We start from the raw sequence: 26,446 nt of genomic DNA on the forward strand, positions 1-26,446 counted from the left end.
CTGGGCCGGTCCAGCCCAGTAGGCCCTTTTCCAGGCCCCTTCCCACACCCTTTGCTGCAGCCTGCTCCCTGGCTGCCACAATTAGATGCCAGCATTTTATTCTTGACTCTTGCAGCAATACTTACATATTCTGCCCGTGCACTCTGCCTTTGCAGATATGGATTTTGTCTCCTGGCCTGTATTTGTAAATTATTCCCCATGCGTCTGTCCTTTCTCTGTGGCCAGAAGGTCAGCAGCTGCCACTGGCTGGCTGCCTTGCTGTCTCCCTGGCTGGAGTCCCTGCTGCCTTCCAGGCCATAGTTTGAGTCCCGGCTCTACCACTTACTAGCTGGGTGACCTTCCCATGTTACTGAAGGTATTGCAGCCATAATGATGATCTGTTCCCTCATCTTGTCCCCTCTCCTCTGGGTTCCCACAGCCCGGCGCACCTGTCACTCTCTCCTTGTATTGCAGAGGTCTGTTTGCTGCCTCCCCTCTCCCCCAAAGAGAAGATACTCTCAAGGCTGGGGCCAAGGCTCTCCCCTCCATTTCCCCATGCCCTGCAGTGGGCCTGCCTCTGAGCGGTGGCCTAAGGATGGTGGGCTCCTGTCCCTGTCACCCTCCTGCTTCTCCTCCTCCCCTTCTCCTCTTCCCTGAGGCTCTCTGCACACACAAACCAGGGTCTGCCTTCCCCCCATTTCTTCCTGGATGCTGGTGCTGGTGGGGGCATCATTTACTCTAGGAGATGAAAAATGCCAGGCAGAGACTGAGATGTTGCAGGGTGTTTTATTAAAACCAGGTGAGTCACTGCCATACCTGAGAAGGCACACACATGTTTCAGATACTCAAACGCTTCCCCAGCTGCTCCGCCTAGCCCAGATCTCCTCCTCATTGCAAAGGGACAGTCTGCTGTCTTCAAGGGGCCAGTGATGAATCAGAAAACTGCTACTGTCAGGTGTACTTAATGGCTTGGATTTGGGGTTACAGCCAGTGTGGAGGTTGGAAGAAGTTAGGTTGGGATTTAGAAGAAAGGACAATTAACTCCGACCCAACCCATGAAGAACACAGTGAGCCAAGGGCCACTCCTGGCTCCCAGGGTGATGACATTCCACAGGGAGGCCCACGGCTGGGCATGCGAAGCCGACTTCAGCACCCCAGCCCCAGCCCCTCAGCTTCTCCTGCCCACCTCTACTAAACAAAGCAGACACTCAGAAGCAAACTCTACACGGCTACACGAGATCAAATCCCCGCCCTCTCTTGGACCCGGGGCCCAGGTGGGTGGGGTGGGGGCAGCAGGGGCCTAACCCTGGAAGCCCAGCTCCTTGTACTTGGCGGCCATGTCGTTCCGGAACAGCTCTAGGGCCTTGTTCATGGCCCCCTGGGCGTCGGCGCCAAAGTCCCCGGGATGCTTGCTCTGTAGAACTTGAATGATGCATTCCGAGATTAACTGCAGGAATGGTGAAGAGAGAAGGTGGTCACCGGGGTGGGACAAACCAGGAGCCAGATGGGGGCCAGGTCTCCTCCCACCTTCTCTTTATTCCAGGACCGTGTATTGAGCACTTTGTAGGCACTGGGTGAGAGTCTGTGTGATCTCCATGGATGAACCCCTTTGATCCCCACAACCACTGTGAGATAGATACTGCCACTGCCCTCGATTTACAGATGCAGAAACTGAGGCAAGAGGAGGTTGAATGGAAGGGGCATTTGGACCCAGGAGGGCCGGCTCCGGAGCCCACACTCTTACCCACAGCCCCCTCCACTCCGTCAGGAGGTGGACTCCACTGAAGCCAGGTGAGAGCTCAGGGCACCACCCGCATGGGGGCAGCAGAAAAGAAGGGAAATGCTCAGATTTCATTATTGTATTCAGGATTTTGCAATCAGAAAGTCTAGAAAGGAGGTATTTCTATTTGTGTGTATGCAATTTTTGCATACTTAATGACTTGATATCGTTATTGTTTTAAAGCTCTTATTTTGGGGGCACAGCCTCCTATTTTTTGTACCAAGCGCAGAAACACTGGTGGGAGGGAAGCAGAGAGAGGAAGAGGACAGGCCTGAGGCCCACGGCTGGCTCCCAGGATGGAGAATGTCTGCTATCAGCCTCAGCATTGCCATTTGCTTTAGTACCCACGGTCTCATTGCCCGGATAACGGAGATGGGCATGGGAAAACGGAGATGTAGCATGGGGCTGCTTTAGGGACGGAAAGACTGGTGGATGTAAAACGCGGCTGTGCTTTCTCAACAGTTAACCAGATTTGATCCCAACCGCAGCCCTGGCAGTTGCACCAAGGAGTGTCATTTTACAGAGCAGACAAGTGGCCAGACGGAGGTCACGCAGGAAGCGAACAGCAGGGATGGATTTGTGCCCAGGAGGCTGTGGACAGGTCACTGCCAAAGCTGGGAATGGAGGCAGTGGCTGAACCAAGGCTGGGTTTCTCGTTTTCTCAGGGCCCCAGGGTGCAAGTGACATAAAGCAGGGATGGTCGCGGGTGGGACATGCAAAGGGAGGCCTCAAGAAGCATCAACACCCCGTAAGCCCCTCCGCTCGGAAAGACAAACAGCTCCACAAACGCCCCCTCTCGGGCATCGAGGTGGACACTTAACTTCACGAACTTCCATTTCATGAATGCCACAAAACAAAGTGGGGGCTCGGGGTGTCATGGAGCAAGCCGTGTCCTTAGAGAACTTGAGAGAACCAAGTTCCAGGGCCACCTAGGCCGCGACCCCATGTGTGACTTCACCCACCCGGATGACTTGGTTGGACCCCCAGCTCAGATTTTCTAGAGTCCATGCATGGCAGAGCCACTCATATCTAGAAAACAGTGGAATGGGGCCACTGCATAATTGAGGAATGAAAACCCTCTTGGCACCCACCACCCTGTGCAGCCCCTCAGTCCCTCAGAGAGACGATCTGTCCACAGGTGAGATGGAGACTGCCTTATGAACAGCGCAGAAGGACGGTCCACCGTGAGGGGGAAGAGCAGACCCCTGGGCTCTGCCTTAATTTTTTGCAGAGGTTATGCATCAGATTAAGCATGTTCTAGGGAGACGTGGGTTCTAGCGGCCAACTGGTTGTGATATCTTGGCTGCGTGGTTTTTTCTCTCCAAGACTCAGCTTCTTCCTCTCTAGAGAGAGAACTCAGTCATTGGAAGTGTATGGTGAGCCAACCACATGCCACTGGGGCACAGAAATGGTAGCCGCTCGGGAGCTGAGTGCCTGCTGGGAGACCACTGGGCAAAGAGACAAATTATAACACAGCCTGGCAGTGCTATGACCGGGGATGAGGACAAAGTACCACGGTGCAGGGAGGGGCTGGCAGATGGAGAAGCTGAGGGCCTCGTGGGCCTGGGGCCCAAGTAGGGGGAGATGGCTTCACACTGGGCCTTAGCGGATGAACAGGGATTTGCAGAGAGAAGATGGGGAGGCAGGGATGGCCTCACGTACAGGGCTGTCTGTTCAGGCTGGTGATGTGGAGCGGCTGGGCAGGCAGGACTCTGCACAATCATGGGGTGGGATTCAAGGGTTGAGGCTAAAGAGGGGTGGTGGTGGTTGTCAAGCAAGAGGTGATACTGTGCCACAGTGGATTCGGAGCCTGGTTCCAGAGTACCATAGATCTGACCGTACCTCCTGGCTTATCAGCTGTGTGACCTTGGGCGAGCTACTTAACCCCTCTGAGCTCTCAGTTTCCAAACCAGTAAAATGGGGATGAGAAGGGTACAGGCCTGGGGCAGAGACTGCTAATTACCTCCGCAATATCCACTTCCCCTTCTTCCTTGGTAACAGAGCACTAGTTGTATTTAGAGGGGTACTAGACCATCTTTCCCAGCTTCCCATGCAGACAGGGTGGCTCTAGAACTAACTTCCAGCCAATGAGATGTAAATAAAATTGTTGGATGAGATTTCTGGGACTCCTTAAACTCCTCAAAAGAGAGCATTCCTCTCTTTCTCTTCCTTCCAGTTGGGGATATAGAAGAGGTGACTGGAGCTCTTGCAGCCATTTTGGCCATGAGGCAACTTTAAGGATGGATACCATGTGCTAGGCATAGCAGCAAATGCTCACTGTGGCCCATCCCAGCGGGTAGCTATCACCACATCTTCAGCCTCATTGCTGCACCAGACTTCCTGCTGTTTCTACCTTCGGGGCATGCACCTGTCCCTGTAGTCCTTCATCCCCAGCTCCCTCCTCTCCCGAAATCGCCTCCTCCCACCAGTTATAGACACACAACCTGAAGCCCAGGCTCCTGCCCCCAACCCTGATCCACCCAACTTTCCAACCCATATCAGGAGGTTCAAACCCATTGCTTGTGCTGGAAACCAAGGTCTTGTCTCTCCATCTGTGAAGATGTTGGAACCAGTAGAGCCAGCCTGCTGGCCACCCCCGCCCCAAATTGAGCCCCAGTCGCTGAGCTCCTGCCACATAAGTCCTGCATGTACCAGACTCCCAGTGGCACAGGGGCTGGGGTTCTGTAGTAATAGAGACCTGCATTTGAATCTTGGCTCTGCTGTTATCCACCTCTGTGACCATGGACAAGCTGCTTAACCTCTGTGTGCCTCAGTTTCCCCATCTATCGAATGGATATGATAATGGTACTTACCCATGGAGAAGATGCCAATTTTGCACCCAATATCCCCTCTCCCCTTCCTCTTTGGTAATAAGATGTGAATTTGGCATGCTAAATTAAAAATGCTAAATGTGTTCATTCTCAACGATCCCAGGAGGAAGGCAAAGTGGGTGGCAATCCCCTTTACAAATGAGAAACCTGGGGCACAGAGAGGAGTGGCATAGGACATCCCACAAGTTAGTGGCTGGGCTGGGACTCGAACCCAGATCCCATTGCCCCACCCCGAGGCCTTCCCCACATCCTCCCACCTGCCCAGGCTCTGCCTCCTACCTCCAGGTACTTCACGGGGATCTTGTGCTTGGTGGCATGCGACTGTGCCAGGGGCTTAATCTCCGCCTCGTGATGCCCCTTCTTCTTAAGGATGCCGCCCAGGGCAGTGAGCACGGTGGCACCATGCTTCTTTAGGTCCTCAGACGCCTTCATCTCGTCCTCTGACTTCAGGTGCTTGAACTTGTCAAACTTCTCCAGGGTCTCAGGGTGACCCTTAAAGAGCCTGTGGGCACAGGGAAGGCTGGAGTCAGGCATGGGAGGTGTGGTGTGAGGTCTGGGGGCAGCCAGACTAGAGTTCAAGTTTAGTTCCCTGTCTTCCCCGCTGTGTGACCTTGGGCCATTTGCTTCACCTCTCTGTGCCTCAGCTTCCTCATACAAGGAATGGGGATAACTTGTCCCTACTTAAAGGATTAAGTGAGATAGTATGTGCTATGTACCAACAGGGTGTCTGGCACATAGTGAGTGTCATATAAATGCTTGCTATTGTTATTTTATTAGCATTATCATCTTCTTTACTATGAGGGGCAGGAAGGAAAAAAGCATCTCTGCGTTGCTCGCTGGTTTCGCTCCAATTTTCCCCAAGTTGCCTGGAGAGGAGATGGCTAAATGGCATTGTGGGTGGGCCAGGAACACTGAGGCTGAAGGACCCTGGACTAGCTGAGCACCTACTATGTGCCAGGTTCCATGATAGACTCAATTTGCATTTTCCTTTTGAGTCATTCATATTATTCCCATTTTACAGATGTGGAAACGGAGGTTCCAAGGCATAAAGTCGCCAGCTCATTATTGCAGGGGTGCTGTCCAGAGAAGCCAGGCTATGAGGTCTGAGTGACCAAAACAGCAGTTCTAGTCCACGCTGCGACCATCTCTGCAACTTCCTGCCTAGGCATTGTCCTTCAGCTGCTTAAATACCTCTAGCTACAGGAGGCTCACTCCTACGTGTGAGGACCACTCCACTCCAGAACAATCCTCACACTCAGAAACCCGTCGCTTGTTTTGAGCCCAAGCTGTGACTCTCTGAACCTCCCAGTCCCCTCACTGTGCAAGATGATGAAGGATCCTGGTGGGAGCACCCCAACCCAGCCCTGAGACAGGCACCCACTCCTGCCAGGCACTCAGTGAGGTGCCCCAGAGGCCTCTGCTGGGACCCTGAGCACCCACCTCCAGCTTTAGATCTCGGTCCTTCCTGCTGTGAGCAGGTGGGTGCTGGTTAAAGGGAGTCGGACGTGCCCTCTGGGTAGGAGTGAGTTTCCGCCTTTCACTCACGGAAGACCACAGAGATAAGTGGTTTGCCCAAGGTCACGTGGCTGGCCAGCAGCAGAGCACAGACCCAAACCCAAAATGAAACAGTTTCATAACTGTCACCCTTTCCCTTGTGCCACAGCCTGAAATGTTTGGCAGGGACAGCCCTGTCTGCTCAGGGTTCTCTCTCCTGTCTAACGGTTTCAGTTCCTTGCAAAGCTCCTCTTTTATGGCTTCCAGGCTCCATGACATCCTTGTAAAAGTACACGGTATGTACTGTGGCCACACTCCAGTTTGCGCCCTGAGCCACCACGCCCAGAAGTTGTCACAAGGAAGCACCTGATCCCCGTAGTCTCCATCCCAGGGTTTTATGCGGAGGATATTTCAAGACCAGGACGCTCAGCTCCTCAACCCAAAAATGAGTTCATGTTTTGTTTTTGTTTTGAGATGGAGTCTTGCTGTGTTGCCCAGGCTGGAGTGCAGTGGTGCAATCTCAGTTCACTGCAACCTTCACCTCCTGGGTTTGAGCAATTCTCCTGCCTCAGCCTCCCAAGTAGCTGGGACTACAGGCATGCGCCACTACGCCCGGCTAACTTTTTGTATTTTTTAGTAGAGACGGGGTTTCGCCACGTTGGCCAGGCTGGTCTCGAACTCCTGACTGTTTGGACGAACGGAGGCAGGATGGTGCACTTCCGGGTTCTTCTTCACCACCAACTCTTCCCGTGTGTGCGAGAATGCAGCTGACACCCGGGAAGGTGCAGATTAATCAGGCATGCACCAGGTGATGTCAATCCGAGGAGACCAAGATTTACCTGGTGGCACCTGCGGAACGTCCCCCCTCCCCCGACATGCCCGTGCCCCGCCTATTGCCCTTCCACTCCTAGAAAAGTCGCTCCCAGCAGATGCGCCGGGGGCGGGCTTTCTCAGCCCCCACTCTTGTCAGGAGTGTATTAGAAACCCACCCCCCTTCCCCCAGCTCCGGTCCCTGAAGCTAGATGACCAAAGAATAAATTTGCAGTTTTGCTTTTAGCCTTGCCTACTCGCTGGTTCTTTTGTGCCCACTCTGGTGGTCTTAGAAAAAACAAATCACTGACCTCAGATGATCCACCCGCCTCAGCCTCCCAAAGTGCTGGGATTACAGGCGTGAGCCACCGCGCCCGGCCACCTTTGTTGTACAAAGTGCGCATTTGTGTGTGTCTCTGTGCACATATTCGAAGTTGGACCCAACAAGTTATTAGGCCCCCTTCCTGATGGGAGATCCGATCATTGATTAAATGGTAAGTGTGTGAGAATGGTGTTGAAAGTGTGTTTCTTTGGGTGATAAAATAATTGTGTGTTTGGAAGAGGAGGCTGGATTTGCTGATCTCAAAGTCCATCCTATCCCAGGATCCTGGATTCCTAATAAAGAGTGTGTCCTGTTGATAACATTAACAATTCACCTGCTCCAAGATCGCATGTGTCCTGACACAAGCTGCAAACCGGGATGTGAGTCCAGCCCCAAATCCACTGGGCCACATAGACTCCCTTCCCCCACGTTGGGCATGGTCTGCCGCCGTGCCCCAGGACCCTGTCCAAATCCTCGTGCGTCACTGACAGCTTGTCTCTGACACCTTTCATCCAAGGGTCCCTGAGCTCCTGACTATTATTATCTGGCGACAATGATCCTTGAACTCCCGCCTGACAGATGCAAGACCTGGCAGCACAGGCGATGGTCCGAGGTCAGGACGCTGAAAGGAGACTGTCTGGGACAGAACAGGGCCAAGAATTTGGGACACAAGGCAGCTGGGGGTCTCCGACATTTTGGGACCTGCTCCTACCCTCTGATATCCAGGGAAGAGAACATGGGACTGACAGTTATGGAAGCCGAGTTCCGGTCCCAGTTCTGGCGCCACTGTGCTCTGTGATGTTGAAGTCAGTTAACCTCTCTGGATCTCGGCTCATCCATGTGTAAACCAAAAGGGTAGGTCTAGACCTGCCAATGCCTTACTTTCCACTCTCAGCACCAGACAGCCAGGGAGAGAGCTCATATTTACTTTACTAATTTTTTTTTTTTTTTGAGACAAAGTCTCGCTCTGTCACCCAGGCTGTGGAGTGCAGTGGCTGGATCTCAGCTCCCGGGTTTATGCCATTCTCCTGCCTCAGCCTCCCGAGTAGCTGGGACTACAGGCGCCCGCCACCTCGCCCGGCTAGTTTTTTGTATTTTTTTTTAGTAGAGATGGGGTTTCACCGTGTTAGCCAGGCTGGTCTCGATCTCCTGACCTCGTGATCCGCCCGTCTCGGCCTCCCAAAGTGCTGGGATTACAGGCTTGAGCCACCGCGCCCGGCCTACTAATAGTCTTTTGAGAGAGGTTATCGCTCTGTTGCCCAGCCTGGAGTGCAGTGGTGTGATCTCGGCTCACTGCAGCCTCGATCTCCTGGGCCCAAGGGATCCTCCTACCTCAGCCTCCGGAGTAGCTGGGACTACAGGCGCCCGCCACCACGCCCAGCTAATTTTGTTTATTTTTGGTAGAGAAGAGGTCTCACTATATGGCCCAGGCTGGTCTCGAACTCCTGGACTCAAAGCAATCCTTCCATCCTGCCTCCCAAAGTGCTGGGATTATAGGCCTGAGCCACCACACCCAGCCCCATATTTACTTTAAACAGCAGAGTAGAATTGGGCTAATTTGTTCCCACCAGATCATTCCGGCACCACACAGCTGCCTGCCCTCCTGTGGGCCCAGGCCTTGCAGCCAGGAGCCCCCCAGGCAGCCACAGAAGGCCGTTTTCCTGGATTTGCCTGATAACAGCCACCCAGAAAATGAACAGATGGAAGCCCCTCAGCCTGTGGAAATGGACGGAAGGCGTTTTCTCTAGTATTTCAGAAAGCCCCGCTTGCCTGTGTTTCCAGCTTCAACCGTGCCGTCCGTGGGCCTGGTTCATCAGACAGATCTTCAGGCCAAGTCAGAGAGAAGGGAGGTCGTTTGCCTGCTGTTCTCTGAACTGAGGCCCAGTTGGACACCCACATGGAACATGGAGCACACGCTCAGATCCATGAACACCCCTCTGGCTCTGCTAGAATAAAAGAACCAGAGTGTGGATGGCAGCCCATCTTGCGTGTGGCTCATGGGGCAGTAGAGCATAGTGGTCAAGAGCAAGGATTCTGGGCTGGGCGCATTGGCTCATGCTTGTAATCCCAGCACTTTGGGAGGCCAAGGCGGGCAGATCACTGGAGGTCAGGAGTTCGAGACCAGCCTGGCCAACATGATGAAACCCGGTCTCTACTAAAAACACAAAAATTAGCCAAGCATGGTGGCATGCACCTGTAATCCCAGCAAGACTCCATCTCAACAACAACAACAAAAAGGAGCAAGGATTCTGGATCCAAGCTGCCTGAATTTGAATTCCAGCTGCTCTCTTACTTGCTGTGTGACTTGGGGTAAGTTACTTAACCTCTCTGTTAAATGCGGTGATCATAATCATATCTACGTCATAAGATTGTTGTCAGGCTTCAGTAAGTGAAACACTTAACACAGAGCCCAGTAATCAGTATGTGCTGAATAAATGGTTGCTGTATTTCTCCTGTCATCATCTCTACCATTGTCATCGCCATCACCCAGGAATTTTTGGTCCTGCCTGTGGCTGCCATTAACCAGTGGAGACTCTCAGGCCCAGTTCCTCCCTGTAATGAAAATCACCACCGGTGATTTTCAAACATTTTATGGCCTTGAAATCCTTTGTTCAAAAAAAAAAAATGCCAAAGTAAATAAAACAAAAAAAGGTTTGAGTAAAGGAAGGAAAAACTGGGGTGTGGAACCCACTTAGCAGCCCCCTTCCTTCCGAAGCCCCACTCCTGGAGCCAGAATCTCCAAGTGACCTTCTAAGCTTCTGTTCTAGAATTTTATGTTCGTGTACTTGCAGTGAAGGCCTCAGTGTTTTACAGACTGGGCTTCATGGAATTTGCCCTCTTTTACAATCAGAAGATTGGAGACATCACCTTTCAAGGTCAGTTAGGAAATCCAGAGTCAGTATCTAGAACAAAGCCAAGATGCCAACTCCCACAGGGACATTTGCAGTCCTGGATGCGAGCCTCCTCCACCCTGCCCCCAGGGCAGCCATCCTCCCTGTACCCCAAACACTGAGAGGGCAGAACCAGTTGGCACAGTCTCTGCTTGTCCGACAGCCTAAGACGTGACAGGGCACCAGGCCTCTAGGACCTTTCAGGGGCCACCAGCCCTAGGCATTATGTCTTATCCCTGGCCCCCAGCCCCTGGCAAACCTCCCTGATCCTCTCTGACAATGCAGCACCCTGAGTCTCTTTCAAGACATGCGAGTCGACTGCCTTAGGTCTGACAGCTCCCAAATCACCTTGGAAAGACCTCTGCTCTGCAAACTCTGGTCTCCTACCTCCACACCTGACTGTCCTACCGCCTCTCCAAAAGCAAAGGTGCATCATAGACTCAGAATTCTAGGGCGTGAGCGTAGGACGGGATCTCAGAGACCATGGAAGACAATCCCGCTGCTCAACCAACAGAGAAATAAGACCCAGAGGTAGAGAGACTTGTCCAAGATCACACGGCAGATCGGTGGCCCAGGAGTTGATGTCAATTTGTGTGTGTGTGTGTGTGTGTGTTGGTCGGGGGGACGCTTTATGCAATCCAGCAGGGCCTGTTGCAGCCAGATAACAGGGAGAGAAGAAGAAAGACATAATGAACACACCATGTTGCCGTTAGAGTCAATAGTAAACTCGACTGTCCTTCCTCAAGTGTTTCTAGCAGGGACCACTAAGGGCTCCAATTTTAGATAACGTAGCTTCCAGGATCAGCCATGCTCCCAAGGCAGACGGAAGCTGGAAATGGGTAAAGCCCAAGGGAGACCCAAAGGATGACAGAGTGGAAGAGGAAAATTGGTTCTGGCTCACAAATAAGGAGAAATTAATCTGCAAATTAAAGTGCCAACGACAATCCATTCACTTGTGGCAACCCCGGAGCCCACTTCCTTCCTCCCAGGGGCAGAAATGTTGATTCATAACCCATTAGACTTGTGACGGAACCAGCTCAGAATGGTGAGGGAAGGGGCCAGGAGAAGAGTAGACTGTATCACCATTTGGGATGGAAGGCAACGAGGAGATGCACTTCTATATACAAACCACAGCCATCCTCTATTTGCAAAACTCAGAATTTTGTTTTCTGTGGTGTATTCTGGAAGTCCTTGTGGTAGAAGGCAGGATATACTTGGAGACCACATCATTCCGAGCTCTCAAACTGGAGACATACTCAACATCAAAGGTCACTAATGACCCTCTATCTTCTGTTCTCTAATTGCGATGCTTTGAAAAGTCCTTAGCCTGGGCTTCATCTGTAATAGCTACTAACATTTCTAGTACTCAGTATATGCCAGGAGCCATGCCAGGCCTCTCGCATGCATTATCTTACTTAATTCTCACTTCTCCTCCAGGACATAGATATTAGGATATCCCCTCACTGTACAGGAGAGGAAATTGAGGCTCCGAGAGGTTGAGTACCTTCCCAAAGGTCACCCAGTGGCTCAGTGGCAGAGCCAAGTCTAGAATCGGATCTGTCTCCCCTTGAAGACCATGTCTTAACCTTGACACTTTAAGAGCATTTAGTGGGCTGTGACTCTGGAAATGTCCTCCCCTTCTCAGTTCCTTTTTGTCCTCATCCTGTAAGAGAAATGGCTGTACAAAATCTCTCAGGGCCCTTGTTAACTCTGACTGTCTATAATTCTAAAATTCTTCCTGGTGGACTCTGAGCACCCAAGGTTTGATTCTCAAGCTTCCTCCAGCTGCTGACATCAGCCTGAAATGGCTCCCTTTCCCTCTCCTGAGTCAAATCCCTAACACTTAAAAGCAAAGAAAAAGCAAGTGAGGGTTCTAACACCCTTAACCAATGCAGCCAACTGACCTACCCCAGTACAAACTTTCCATCTTGCAGCTGAACACCCTTGATCTTAGGGTGTGGGTGGCAGGGGCAATAGAATCTCTTCCTTTACCTGATGAGGACTTCCTGCCCGTGGCTTGGGATGTCAGCCTCCACCTTCCCCCAGACGTTCAGCACCAACTGCCACTCCCCGTCGCTGAGCCCCATGGCGCAGTCTGAAGAAGACAAAAAGAGCAAGTATGGAGTCACTGGGTGTCCTGGTCCCAACAGCTGGGGTTTGAGACCGCCTGGCCCCAAGGGCGTTTTTATACCTTCTGGGATGCTTGACAAAGATCCCTCAATGGCTCGCTCTCCCCCTCCCCTGCCCTCCTTCTCTTTCTCTCTCTCATCCAGGGAGGGTCTAATCTTTTCCTTTCTCTAGCCCTCACATGGGAAGCTATTTTAGGGCAGGTGCCATTGTGGTGAGGCAGGACAGTTCAGGCCACAGGGGGTGGAGTGATTGTGTGTGTGGAAAGAAGGGGAGGAGGTTGGGCACCGTCTGGACTCTCATAGCCGACAGAAAGGGCACCACAGAGGCCGACGCCAGCAGCCTGAAACCCAACGCTCCCTGCCATCAGCCCTCCCAAGAGGACCTGTCATGTTTCTAAGCTTGGCCACCAGGCGCCCCGGCTGGCCCCGGGACAGTCCTGGCCATTCGTAGCCTCTCACGCACCTTCTGCCCCTTTGCCAGAGACCCCTCACCCAGCCAGAAGTGACAGAAAGGAACCGAATGGTTTTGTGCTTATAGCCAGGTGGTCCCAGGCAAGTCCACAATCTCTTAGAGAACTCCTGGTTTCATAACCCTGCTCAAAGGTTTCCCTCTGAAAAGTTTTTCTTGACATACTCCTTCAAGACACAAATCACTACTTCCTCCTTTCCTTTCTTTGTGTAGGTTCCTGTTGCATTGCCCAAGGGGCATCCTATTTCCTGGTTTTCATGCCAGCTTCTCTATTAGGATAATAGCAGCCAACACTCACAAGAGACTTTGCTGGGTGCCAGGCCCTGTCCCAAACAGTTGGCATTTGGTAATTCATTTAATCCTCCCAAGACCTCCCTATGTGATAAGTACTGACATTATCCCCATTTAATTGAGAGGAAGTGGGGAAACATCACAGATGCACAGCTAGTTGCTGGCAGAGCTGGGATTTGAACCCAGGAAGCCAGGCCCCCTTCTTTTCAGTTTTCAGGAGGGCAGGAACTCTGTTTTATTAGCCCACGTATCTCTTGGGCCTCACATGGTGCTGTGTGCCAAGTTTGAACTGAATAAATGTTTGTTGAGTAATCGGGTGGAAAGTCTTGCAAAGAAAGTGAGTGGAGGATGATTAGCCTTGTCTTATATCCATGCATCCTCCTTCCATCCATTCACTTATTCAACCATCTATCCATCTATCCATTTGTCCATCCAGTTACTCATCCATCCATCCGTCATCCCTTAATTCATCCATTCATCCATCCATCATCTCTTTGTCTATCCATCCATTCACTAATCTATCCACCCACCCATCCATCCATCATCCACCAATCCCTCCATCTACCCATCTATCCATCTGTTCATCCATCCATCCATCAATTCATTCATCCATCCATCATCCCTCCATCCATCCATCCACCCATCCCCTCATTCATCCATTCATTGTCCCTCCACTCATCATCCCTCCCTCCATCCATCTATCCATCCATCACTCACCCATCCCTCCATCTATCTATTCCTCCATCCCTCCATTCATCCATCCACCCATCCCCTCATCATCCCTCCATTCATCATCCCTCCCTCCATCCATCCATCCCTCCATCTATCCATCTATCCATCTGTTCCTCCCTCCATCCATCCACCCATCCCCTCAACCATCCACTCATTATCCCTCCATTCATCATGCCCCCTCCATCCATCTATCCATCCATTATTCACCCATGCCTCCATCTATCCATCTATCCATCTGTTCCTCCATCCATCCATCCATCCATCCATCTCACAGTGATAGAGCACCTATTGTGTGTCAGACACTGCTACATGTTGAGGATAACAAAATCAAATAAAACACATTCCTGTGTTCAAGGAACTCAGAGTCTCTTTAGGGAGATAACTAAGAGGAATGAAAGTACAGTACAGTTTGTGTAGTACTATGATCAAGGCAGGCACAGGCCTTTCCTTCCATCTGCATAGGACTTTACAGTTTACAAAGTGCCTCCCTGGCAAGATTACATCTAATCTTTTTTTTGAGACGGAGTCTGGCTGTGTCGCCCAGGCTGGAGTGCAGTGGCGCGATCTCAGCTCACTGCAAGCTCTGCCTCCTAGGTTCCCACGCCATTCTCCCGCCTCAGCCTCCAAGTAGCTGGGACTACAGGCGCCCGCCACCACGCCCAGCATGTAGGCCGGGCGCGGTGGCTCAAGCCTGTAATCCCAGCACTTTGGGAGGCCGAGGCGGGTGGATCATGAGGTCAGGAGATCGAGACCATCCTGGCTAACATGGTGAAACCCCGTCTCTACTAAAAATACATCTAATCTTTACAACACCTGTGAGGTAGCGAGCACCACCCCACCTTACAGCTGTGGGAGATGAGATTCGGAAAGGATAAGCCAGTGTTTGGGCCATCCTGGCTCTGCACTGGATGTGTCAGTAACGACTGCATCACCTACACAGCTTTTTGAAGATAACTGCTCTGCCCTACTCCTGCTGAGGTGTAGGTGCAGCCAGTCATATTCTGGGACACACGATTCTCCCCCAAACCTGCTGCCAGTCACAGCCAAGCTGAAAAAGCCATTGTCAGGGCTCCATCTGAAAAGTCAGCATCTGCTAGCTCTGCCAGTCAGATCCCGTCTTCAGAATGTGAACAGGGATGTTTGGTAAGAATTGGACAGATAGTAGGAAATGTAGCTAGAAAAAGATTTAAATTAAAAGAATCCCCGGCCGGGCACGGTGGCTCAAGCCTGTAATCCCAGCACTTTGGGAGGCCGAGACAGGTGGATCACGAGGTCAGGAGATCGAGACCATCCTGGCTAACACAGTGAAACCCCGTCTCTACTAAAAAAACACAAAAAACTAGCTGGGGGTGGTGGCGGGCGCCTGTAGTCCCAGCTACTCTCGGGAGACTGAGGCAGGAGAATGGCATAAACCCGGGAGGCAGAGCTTGCAGTGAGCTGAGATCCGGCCACTGCACTCCAGCCTGGGTGACAGAGCGAGACTCTGTCTCAAGAAAAAAAAAAAAGGAATCCCCAAACTTGGAGTCCCCCAGTGCAACTTTGGGTCAGAACGCCCTCTGTGCGGGTCTCTAAAACCTGGCTGGTGACCGTTCTAGGATTGCCAGGAACCACCATTCCCTGGAGGAGCCTTGTGTCTCCATTCAGTGAGTCCTGTGTATGGAGTCAGCTGACTCCTAATGACCAAAAGGGTCAGAGACACCGGCTGCACATCTGGCGCCCCATTCCCTAGTGACCTTCCAGAAGTCAACCCCAAACACTGGGCCAGCCGACCTCCAAAGGCCCATCTCTTTAGCAGTGGAAGAAGCAGTAACAAAATGAGTAGCTAAAAATGCCATGGGGGGCCGGGTGCGGTGGCTCACGCCTGTAATCCCAGCAATTTGGGAGGCCGAGGTGGGTGGATCACAAGGTCAAGAGATGACACTACCCGGGCTAACATGGTGAAACCCCGTCTCTACTAAAAATACAAAAATTAGCCGGGCGTGGTGGTGTGCACCTGTAGTCCCAGCTACTTGGGAGGCTGAGGCAGGAGAATCACTTGAACCCGGGAGGCGGAGGTTGCAGAGAGCCGAGATCGCGCCACTGCACTCCAGCCTGGCAACAGAGCAAGACTCCATCTCAAAAGACAAAAAGAAACAAGCCATGGGGATGCCAAAGGGGATCTCATTCATTCATTCAGTCAGTCAGTCATCTGTTTGCTCCTTTGTTCATTCACTCATTCAACAGGCCAGTACTGAGGCCCCAGTCTGTTCCAGGCTCAGCCTCAGAAGGAAAGACAATTCTGAAAGGGTCTGCCCCAGTCTCAGACTCTCAGCAGTTTGACCCTTATTGCTGGTCACTCGCTGGAGGTGAGAGAGTGGAGGGCAGAAAGAAGGAGATGGGATTGAGCTGTGCCACACCTGACCCGGGGCCACCTGCCCGGTGTGCTGGGGAAGGCCGAGGGGCACATCCGAGACTGCTGGCGACTGAGACACAGTGTGCGGTTTTCAAATGCTCTCTGGCCTGTGCCCTCCCGAGAGTGTCAGAACACTCCTGAGGGTGCGGGGCAGGGCAGGGCTGATTCCTACCCGAATCCCAGCTCTTCTCCCATCTCTGGCCTCCTGAGTTGTCTGAGGACAGCCTGAGCATTTAAAATCTCATCCACCCATTACTGATGCTGAAGTGTTTAATATGAAGCTATCACCCGCTTGGCAAGCGCCCCCATTAACTGGCGTGCTCATGGAAACCTGTAGCTTTGAAGTTGACAGACCTTTTAAGTTTTACCTTTTAAGCTAATGGGAAGGCACCGACATCTGTTTGTACTTATACATCTCTACAACAGAGCAGCGTTACCTCACAGTTGCTATGGCTACCTGGAGTCACCAGCTCTGTTTGGGGGCTATTATTATCCCTGTGACAGCCTTCATTATGGCCGGGGCAGAGAAGCTGCGGACACATGATAGGAAAACCAGGCTGCCTTTGTGTGCAAAACTTTCTACAGCCTTACATGCTCGTGCTACACACACATACGCATGCACGAATGCAGGGCACGTTAGTCTGATACCCAATGGGGAAAAACTGGATCCCACCAACTCAGACCTCCTCTTTTTCCCTTTCATATCACAGAATCCTTTGAATCCAAAACTGAGACTTGTAGAATCATCCTCAAGGCTCCCAATAATTAAATGTCTAGAGTGTCAAAGTCTTCAACTTTTCACCACCTGAGAAACTTGGGTTCTAGATTCCAGACTCAGAGAGAGCTAGAAGCAGAGAAATCTAGAGTTATAGGGCCATAGCATCTTATGACTAAAAGAGGCCTTCAATGGTATTTTGTCCAATTTCCCACTAAACATAGTTTTCCCTACAGATCATCATCTGGCATCTGCTTGAATACACCTGGGAGCGGTGAGCTCACTACCTAAAGCTTTAAAAATCCTTTTCTATGTCGAACCAAAAGATTCCTCCATGTCACATGCACTTCCTTGTGGTGGCTCTGCCTGCTCCTTGGGGGTATAGAGGCCCAGCTGAGTCTGCCTCACAAGAGAAGGAGCAGGCTCACCCAAGACTTTTCTTGTCCGGACTGAACATCCCAGGACTTCCACTGAGCACCCTCCTCAGGCAAGGCAAGTCGGGGGCCTCAGTCTGGTGGAGAAAGACGGGCTCTGCCATCTCCAGTCTCTAGCCACTCTCACCTCTGGTCACATGCACACAAAGAGAATGCTATAGCAAAGGGGATTTCCCCACCCACCTGCACAGGTTTGAGCCCCTCGGGCAGCTGTGCACCTGGCCCACAATTTTTATGGTCAGAAAATCCAATCCAGGTGACCTAGGAATTTGCTAGCCCTTGGGCAGCTGACAATTCCCTTTGGTAAATCTGGGCTTAAGACACCACCAAGGGAGATCAAAGATGGGGCAAGAAGGAGAACTCTGGCTCCTCAAAGCCAGGAGTCCCCGCGATCTTCACTAGTCTCTTCCTCCTCCTTCTGGGAATCAGCCTTTGGAGGCCAGTCTGGGCAGTGCCTCCCTCCTGCCAGCAGGCCCTCCCTCCCCACCCCTAGCTTAGCTTGTGCCTCCCTGGCAGAGTCTACCCTCCTGGACCAGCGCCAGGCCAGGACTCAGAGCAGGGCTGAGGCCTGGGAGTTGCAGGACCTGCTCAAGGCCCTTGGTGGGGCAGCAGGACCCCCAAGCTTGCTCCAGACTCCCAGGAACCCACCCCCCAGGGCTGCTCCTCTCCAGCCCCTCAGCATCCATCATACTGACCACAGCTCCCCTTCTCCCCAGCTGTCCTCGCAGAGCTTCCAGCCAAGCGGCCAGGGCTGGGGGTGGGGAGAGGTGTCTTATAGCAGCCGGGGAGAGGCCCAGGGAACTAAAAATACAGTTTACATGGCAAGGCTCCTCCTCTCCCTGCAGGCCCAGAGGGGCTTATTGGAGGAGGGCTGGCAAGGACCTAACACCCTAATCCCCCAGTCAACAGGTGTGGCCTGGGACACTGATCTGCCTCCCTCCCCGCTCCCCAGCCTTGGAGGCTTGGAGTGGCTCCTCCAGCTCCACCATCCACCTGTCACCTGGACAGAGACCAGCCCCACCTCCACAGTCACCTAACCCCACATCCACCCATCCTCCCCTTTCTTCAAGGCCCATTGCATAGGAACAGCTCCCCTGCCAGGCCTCCTCCTACCCCGCTCTACCCATTCCCGGCAGATGTGCCCCCTTCCCCTCTCTAGCTCCAGCACGGGTGCAGCCTTCTCATCTCTCTTGCTTTGGGATGCACCCGTCTGGACTGGCTTCTCCCCGTTTCTACCCTGTGAGTGCCTCAGAGGCAGGAATATAAAAGCCACAAACTCATATTGTACTTAGAGCACACCAGGGACACCCCTCCTCCCAGCAGCCCTATCTTTTGCGGGAGACACTTTTACAAGCCTCACTTCACACTTGAGAAAACTGAGGCACAGAGAAGTTAAGTTACTTTCTCAGAGTCACACAGCTAGGAAATACCAAGCCCAAGATTGGAACCGAGGCAGTCTGGCTTCCGGGTCTCTGCTTCATGGCTAAGAACTGGTCTAATTTGGGGTCCTTCCCCCTCACTCTCTCACCTGCTCTACAGTACCTGGCAAAGGACCAAGCCAGCATGCTCTTCGATTGTTTATTTTTGCATTGAGTCTGTACAGGATCTTGGCTTGCTGGAGGCAAAGGCAAAGACAGCCGGTGACCTTGCCCCAGGGGCTGACAATGGGGGCCCTACTGCCATCTAGTGGGAACAAGGAGAAAAGCCTGCACCTCTGCCCTGTTCCTTCCATCCGGGCTCTCTTGTTTCTCAGTCCCTCAACCCAGCCAGCGGGGAGGGGTCTTCTGTCTCTATTATTTGTTATATTCATGGCGCCCTGCTTAGAAGACCGTGGATGGCTTGCCAAATTATTAGAAGATGAATTGTGATCCTTTAATATTGTGATCCAGGGAAAGTGGCATAACTTTCCAAGGATGCTTTTTTTAAAAATCTGTAAAATGGGAATTTTGAAAAGAATAACCTAGCTCAAATGTCACTATGAGGACTGAAAAAAGGAGCACGGTGGCTCACGCCTGAAATCCCAGCACTTTGGGAGGCCGAGGAGGGAGGACCACATGAGGTCAGGAGTTCAAGGCCAGCCTGGTGAAACCCTGTCTCTACTAAAAATATAAAAATTAGCCAGGCATGGTGGTGCACACCTGTAGTCTCAGCTACTCGGGAGGCTGAGGCTGGAGAATCGCTTGAGCCCAGAAGGCAGAGGTTGCAGTGAGCCGAGATCACACCACTGCACTCCAGCCTGGGTGACAGAGTGAGACCCTATCTCAAAATAATAATAATAATAATAATAATAAATAAAATTAAGAAAAAGGGAGCACTGAATGTGGTGGATACACAGTGATAAAAGAAAAACTTCAGCTAAATTAAATGTAAAGGAGTTTAATGGAGCAATGAACGATTTGCGAGTGGGGCAGCCTCCTGAGCCAGAGTAGGCTTGGAGACTCCACAGCTAAGTGGTGGAAGATTTATAGACAGAAAAAGGAAAGTGACATACAGAAAACAGAAATGAGGTACAGAAACAGCTGGATTGGTTACAGGTTGGCATTTGCCTTATCTCAACATGGTTCGAACAGTTGGCTACATTTGATTGGCCAAAATGTGGTGATTGGCACAGCGTAGGCTATAGTCTGTCTATACCTCCACTTGATATAGTTCATGATATACAGAAAAACCTGTAGGCCTAACTTAAATGTATAAGGAGGCAGCTAGAGGTTAAACTTTTTTAACAACAGTAAGTGCTCAATAATTGCTCACTGTGATATAAGGTATCCACGGTCCTTGCTCTCAAGAGACTCAAAGTCTAGTGGAGGAGATACCTCAGCGGGATCTGGAATACAGCAGAGATTTCAGCAAAGGCTTTGGAGAGGTGAGAAGGCAGCACCTAGGCCTGTGAGGTGAAGGCCTTTGAGGGATCAATAGGAGTTTGTTCAGAGGTGACGGTTGGCCTGGATGTGAACGTATGAGGGAGCGTTCTGCAGACTGTTCTAAGCAGAGGTACCAAACAGTGCTGCAAAAGCCTGCCAGAGACGCGTGGGGCAAGGGGGGCTGTGGGAGGCGACACCCACTGGGAAGAACTTTATGTGCCAGGCTCAGGTGATGCCTGAGCAGCATTTTGAAGGATCAATAGGAGCTTGTTAGGAGCAAAGTGAGGAAGGGATAATTCCAAGCACAAGGACCAAGACAAAGACTTGGGAGCTCAGAACGGACAGTCATGTTCCACAGCACTCATGCTCACCTGGTGTGTGCCAGGCTCTGTGCTGGGCTCTGGGGGGAGCAAGGTGACACCAGCTGGCCTCTGAGCATTGAGAGGTGGTAGGAGGGAAGGATGTGTGACCTAATGTTGTTAGCACTTTCTGATAAGGACAATAATCAAGGTCATTCAGCATAGGGCTAAAGGCTTTGGAATGAGACTCCTGGACTTGGTGCTTGGCCCTACCATGCCCTCCTTTTGTGATCCATGAAAAGTGTCATAACTTTCCAAGGTCTATGCTTTTGTTATCTATAAAGTGGAGATTTGGAAAAGAATAACCTATCTTAAATATCATTGTGAGGATTAAAAGTTGGAGCACCCAGCATGGTGCCTGATACACAGTAAGTGCTCAGTAATTGCACACTGTGATAGAAGGTACAGAGAAATCATGGAGGAGGGAAACACTAATTCCACCAAGGAATTAACATGTAACTGAGAAGGTGATGTCCGAGCAAGGTTTTGAAGGATCAATAGGAGTTTGTTAGGAGCAAAGTGAGGAAAAGACATTCCAAGTACAAGGATCAAAACATTCAAGGACGTAGAATTTGTTGTGTTAGGACTAGGTTTGGTTGTTGGTAACAGAAAATTCAAAATAACATGGCTTCAACAAGAGAGTATTAACTTATCTTTCATATAGAAGTCTAGAAATAGGGGATTCAAAGCTGACATAGCACACCACAGTCTCACGGACCCAGTTTCAACCTACCTTAGTGCTCTGTCATGTTACACATATGGCCTTCACCTCCTGATCCAAGATGGCTGCTTGAGCTCCAGCCATCATGCCCTCATTCCAACCATCAGGAAGGAGAAAGGGATGTAGAAGGTTGTGCCCCTATCTTTTTTTTTTTTTTTTTTTGAGACGGAGTCTCGCTCTGTCGCCCAGGCTGGAGTGTAGTGGCCGGATCACAGTTCACTGCAAGCTCCACCTCCTGGGTTTACACCATTCTGAAGCCAGGAGACATTTCTCCCTAACATTTTATTATAAAATTTTTCATACATGCAGCAAAGTGGGAAGAATTTCATACGGAACACCACCTAAACTCTACCACTGGCATTTTACTGAATGAATTGAGTCACGTCTCTCTCTCCCTCTACGCACCCATCCATTCTTCTTGTTTGTGGTATTTTAAATTGCAGACATCTATCCGCTTCCCTGAAGAAACTCCACGATGCATGACACGAACAAGAGTTCAATATTTCTTTGCATTTTTTTCTTTTGCTGTAAGATGTAAAATTTACATTTAATGGCACACATCTTAAATATACGTTTGCTGAGATTTGACAACTACACACACTTACGTAGCCCAAACTGTATCAAGTTATAGAACATTGTCATCCCCGCAAGTTCCTGCACGCCCCTCCCCAGTCAATCCTGGCCCCCACTTACCTGCCAGAGACAACCACTGTCCTGATTTTTGTTTTGTTTTGTTTTTGAGGCGGAGTCTCAATCTGTCACCCAGGCTGGAGTACAGTGGTGTGATCTTGGCTCACTGCAGCCTCCGCCTCCCGGGTTCAAGCAATTCTCCTGCCTCAGCCTCCCTAGTAGCTGGGACTACAGATGCATACCACCACACCCAGGCTAAGTTTTGTTTGTTTGGTTGGTTAATAGAGATGGGGTTTTGCCATGTTGGCCAGGCTGGTCTCAAACTCCTGACCTCAGCTGATCCACCCGCCTCGGCCTCCCCAAGTGCTGAGATTACAGGCATGAGCCACTGTACCTGGCCCTGATTTCTTTTAAAACCACAGATTGGTTTGGGGAAGGCAGACATTTGAAAGCCTGTTGGGGGACCATGTACTGAGTGGGGTGGGGTTTGGAACCGAGGGAGAGGCAGGGGAGAGGGAGAGGGGATTTCCAGGATTTCCCGGCAGGTTGAACTTGGAGGCTGGAGAGACTCGGTTAACCAGAGTGCCCGTCATCTGCTGCCAGGAGTTGAGTTTCTAGCTGAGTGACCGGGCAGATGGTGGCGCCATTTACTAAGGTGGGGTACCCAGGAGGAGGAGGGGCTGGGGGTGGGTGGAGACCGGTTTCCTCTGGGACACGTAGCATCGGGCATTCAAGGGGCATGTGCCTGGCAGTTGTAGGGATACAAATGCATCCCCAAGGCAGCTTCTTTCTTCTGACCCCTGTGGAGGTGTGAGCTGTCCTCTGGTGAGGTAGTGCCAGGGAGCGGTCACCAGGTTTGTCCACCTCCTTCCTGGCCAGCCGGCACCAGCGTCTATTGGGCTGCCTTCACCAGGAAGGGGAGGTGCTCTCCTTGGTCTACCCTGAAGGCTGCACGAGGGGCGTAGAGAGGGCATGAGTGTGGTTACTTCTGGGTTGCAGGACATGGGAGAGGAGACCTTACTCCTTAGGGGAAGCTGGGGAGTGCAGGGGCCCGTCTGGGCAGTCTCCAGGCCAGGTCCTCTCCTTCCTTCTTCCCTCCCCAGCATCCTGCAGCCACACACATTCTCCCTCCCCAGGCACCGCCCATCCCTATCCCAACACCTCCCCCTTTCCCTTGAAAAACAATCAAACCCGGGCTCCCCCAGGAAGGAGGCATCAGCGTCAGCCCTGCCCGAGGGCGGGAGCCCCAGGGAGGGGGCAGGAGAAGCAGAGAGGAAAAATGAAACCACAGTCACCCTAAACCAGCTGCAGCTGGTTTTCGCTGGTCTCTCTCAAATCAAACACCACCCACAGCAGAGTCATTGCTTCTTTAAAAGCCCATTTGTGACTCACGCCTGTAATCCCAGCACTTTGGGAGGCCGAGGCTGGTGGATCACAAGGTCAGGCGATTGAAACCATCCTGGCTAACACGGTGAAACCCCATCTCTACTAAAAATACAAAAAAACAAAAAAATTAGCCAGGCGTGGTGGCGAGTGCCTATAGTCAGTCTCAGCCACTCGGGAGGCTGAGGCAGAATTGCTTGAACCTGGAAGGCGGAGTTTGCAGTGAGGTGAGATCGCGTCTAGGCAACAGAGCCAGACTCTGTCTCAAAAAAAAAAAAAAAAAAAAAAAAAAAAAAGCCCATTTGGTCCTCCGGAGATATTCCTATTCTTCCCATTTGTGTGACTTGGACTCATTTCTTGGGAATCAATGCCCCATCCTTACTCTGCTAAGACAGGATTGGATTCCCCTTCCAGAGTTGCATCACAAAACATCCTGAATTTTTCTGGCAATTTGGAGAAGCCTCAGTTGACCCCATCAGGCACAGGGTTACAGCCTAAGCTATGGGAAGTGTCAGCATCCAGGAAGCAGCAGACTTTACCTGGGGAGAATGTGAGGGAGGAAGAGAAGGACCCTTGCGGGGGTCAGCAGCATTTCAGAATTGGGAAGAGGAAGAGGAGGTAGGGAAGAAAACTTCCTAGAGGGGACGACGGGGTCAGGCCTGCATCTGGAGGGTGGATGAGAGGGAAGCCTCATGGGAGATGAGGACTACTAAGGGCTTCTTATGTACCAGGCTTGGGTGAGGACAGAAATACAAATATGGCTGCCTACACTGGTGTGTTAGCATACTAGCAGCTGTAACAAACAGCCCCTAAATCTCATGATGTCCTTAACCGTGACTCAAAAGATTTAGTTCTCATTTACCTCCCAGTCCCATGCAAGTTGAGAACAGGGCTCTCCTACACCCAGTGATTCAGGCACTCAGGCTCCCTCCCCAAGGACTTCCAAGACCCCCATCCCTCTGCATCCAGCAGGCAAACCACTGGAGAAAGAAATGAGGGTGGGCCGGGCACGGTGGCTCAAGCCTGAAATCCCAGCACTTTGGGAGGCAGAGGTGGGTGGATCACCTGAAGTCAGGAGTTCGAGACCAACCTGGCCAACATGGTGAAACCCTGTCTCTACTATAAATACAAAAATAAGCCTGACATGGTGGTGGGCGCCTGTAATCCCAGCTACTAGGGAAGTTGAGGCAGGAGAATCACTTGAACCCGGGAGGCGGAGGTTGCAGTGAGCCGAGATCATGCCATTGCACTCCAGCCTGGGCGACAAGAGCGAAACTCCATCTCCAAAAAAAAAAAAAAGGGGGGGGGGGAGTGGAGGATCTTGTAAGGGGTTTTAGGGGGTATGCCTGAAAGTGGTGCTCATTGCTTCTGCCCAAATTGCATTAGCCAGATCACAGCCTCAGGCGCCGCTTACTTGGAGGGAGTTGTGGCAATAAGGTCCCTCTGTGTGTCCAGGAGGAAATGAAGCAGGGCTTGGTGACCGTACAGCATTGCCTGCCCAGTCACGGCCCAAGATAATAATAATAATCTAGTGGAAATATGAGAAAGGGAAGCTGACAATAATATTTATATAAAGAATGCATCCTGGCCGGGCGCGGTGGCTCAAGCCTGTAATCCCAGCACTTTGGGAGGCCGAGACGGGCGGATCACGAGGTCAGGAGATCGAGACCATCCTGGCTAACCTGGTGAAACTCCGTCTCTACTAAAAAATACAAAAAATTAGCCGGGCGAGGTGGTGGGCGCCTGTAGTCCCAGCTACTCCGGAGGCTGAGGCAGAAGAATGGCGTAAACCCGGGAGGCGGAGCTTGCAGTGAGCTGAGATCCGGCCACTGCACTCCAGCCTGGGAGACAGAGCGAGACTCCGTCTCAAAAACAACAAAACAAAGAATGCATCCTAATACTCCACACAGCTCATAATAGGTGTTCAATACTTTTTCAAGTGAGTGTTTTATCACCACTGATCAAATACACAGACTCTGGGGCAGGTGCCAGGGGCCGGGGAGAGGGTTGATGGCACAATAGAGGCAAGAAAGGTGGTAAGAGCAAAGCTAGAGAAGCAGGAACGCACGTGGAATGTTCAGAAAACCCAGAGAAGACCAGTTTGGCCGGGTCAGAAGTTTTGTGAAGTGGATGGGTCGTGGAGGCAGTTGGAATGTGGGCTTGGAGGGCATGGGGAATGACTTTGAACTTGAAGAATGTTGGCGGCTCTCAGCAGGCCCTGCCGAGTGGCTGTGGTTGTGGGGTGGGGTGGGGGTTCCCAGGTATCCTGGATGAATCATCAGGGTCAGTTAAAATTAGTCACCACGACCCCGCAGGGGAAGCCAAAAGACAGTTGTGTGTCTTATGTGGTAGCCGGGATTTGCCTCGCTGGGGGATCTTTGGCCTTCCTAGTTCAGAGATGGGGGAGCCTGTGCTCTGTGTGGTCCCAGGAACCCCGCTGTGCACTGTTGGGCAACACCCCAGGCTTCTGGCCCTGACAGCAGGATCACACGAGGCCAGTTTGGCCCAAATCTCCAAGAGCTGCCCTCTGGCCTCCGTTGCCCGGCTGTCCCTGGACCTTGCCGACTCTTCCTGCAGGGCAGCCTCCCTCCCTCACAGGATCAGACCCATCATCCCCTTACCCGTTCTCGGGACCTTCACTGTGCCTTTGCAGCCCTGCTCATGATTGTCATTGTGAACTGGATAATGACTTTTAAACTTTTTTTTTTTTTTTTTTTTTGAGGCGGAGTCTCGCTCTGTCGCCCGGACTGGAGTGCAGTGGCTGGATCTCAGCTCACTGCAAGCTCTGCCTCCGGGGTTTATGCCATTCTCCTGCCTCAGCCTCCCAAGTAGCTGGGACTACAGGCGCCCGCCACCTCGCCCGGCTAGTTTTTGTATTTTTAGTAGAGACGGGGTTTCACCGTGTTAGCCAGGATGGTCTCGATCTCCTGACCTTGTGATCCGCCCGTCTCGGCCTCCCAAAGTGCTGGGATTACAGGCTTGAGCCACCGCGCCCGGCCTAAACTTTTAAATTAAGTTTTAAATCGCCTCCTCACCCCAACCCCCCACCTCCTCAACCCCACCTCTCCACCTCCACCCACCTCCGCACCCCCACTCGCCACCTTCTCACCTCCACCTCTCCACCTCCACTCACATCCCCACCCCACCCCCCACCTCTCCATCTCTACTCACCTCCCCACCCCCACCCACCTCCCTAACCCAACTCCCCACCTCCTCACCCCCA

The 26,446-nt window shown here is 51.8% G+C and overlaps 1 protein-coding gene across 3 annotated transcripts in view; it reads right to left on the reverse strand.

The window, feature by feature from the left end:
* Positions 1–746: 746 nt before the first annotated feature.
* Positions 747–26,446, reverse strand: part of MB (myoglobin) — a 28,862-nt gene continuing 3,162 nt past the window's right edge. The window contains exons 1-4 of one of the 3 annotated variants that reach the window (XM_026449672.1): positions 17,965–18,072; positions 12,100–12,202; positions 4,870–5,092; positions 747–1,426 (exon numbers count right to left, since the gene is read on the reverse strand). In XM_026449672.1, the coding sequence (XP_026305457.1) occupies positions 1,280–1,426; positions 4,870–5,092; positions 12,100–12,194 (465 nt within the window). In that variant the 5' untranslated portion in view covers positions 12,195–12,202; positions 17,965–18,072 and the 3' untranslated portion in view covers positions 747–1,279. Of the gene's footprint in view, positions 1,427–4,869; positions 5,093–12,099; positions 12,203–12,298; positions 12,446–17,964; positions 18,073–26,446 lie in introns of those variants that run through there. The other 2 variants (XM_023222097.1, XM_023222096.1) reach the window with 2 other exon arrangements.

The sequence above is a fragment of the Piliocolobus tephrosceles genome, chromosome 19 (assembly GCF_002776525.5).
Source record: "Piliocolobus tephrosceles isolate RC106 chromosome 19, ASM277652v3, whole genome shotgun sequence".
Taxonomy (NCBI): domain Eukaryota; kingdom Metazoa; phylum Chordata; class Mammalia; order Primates; family Cercopithecidae; genus Piliocolobus; species Piliocolobus tephrosceles.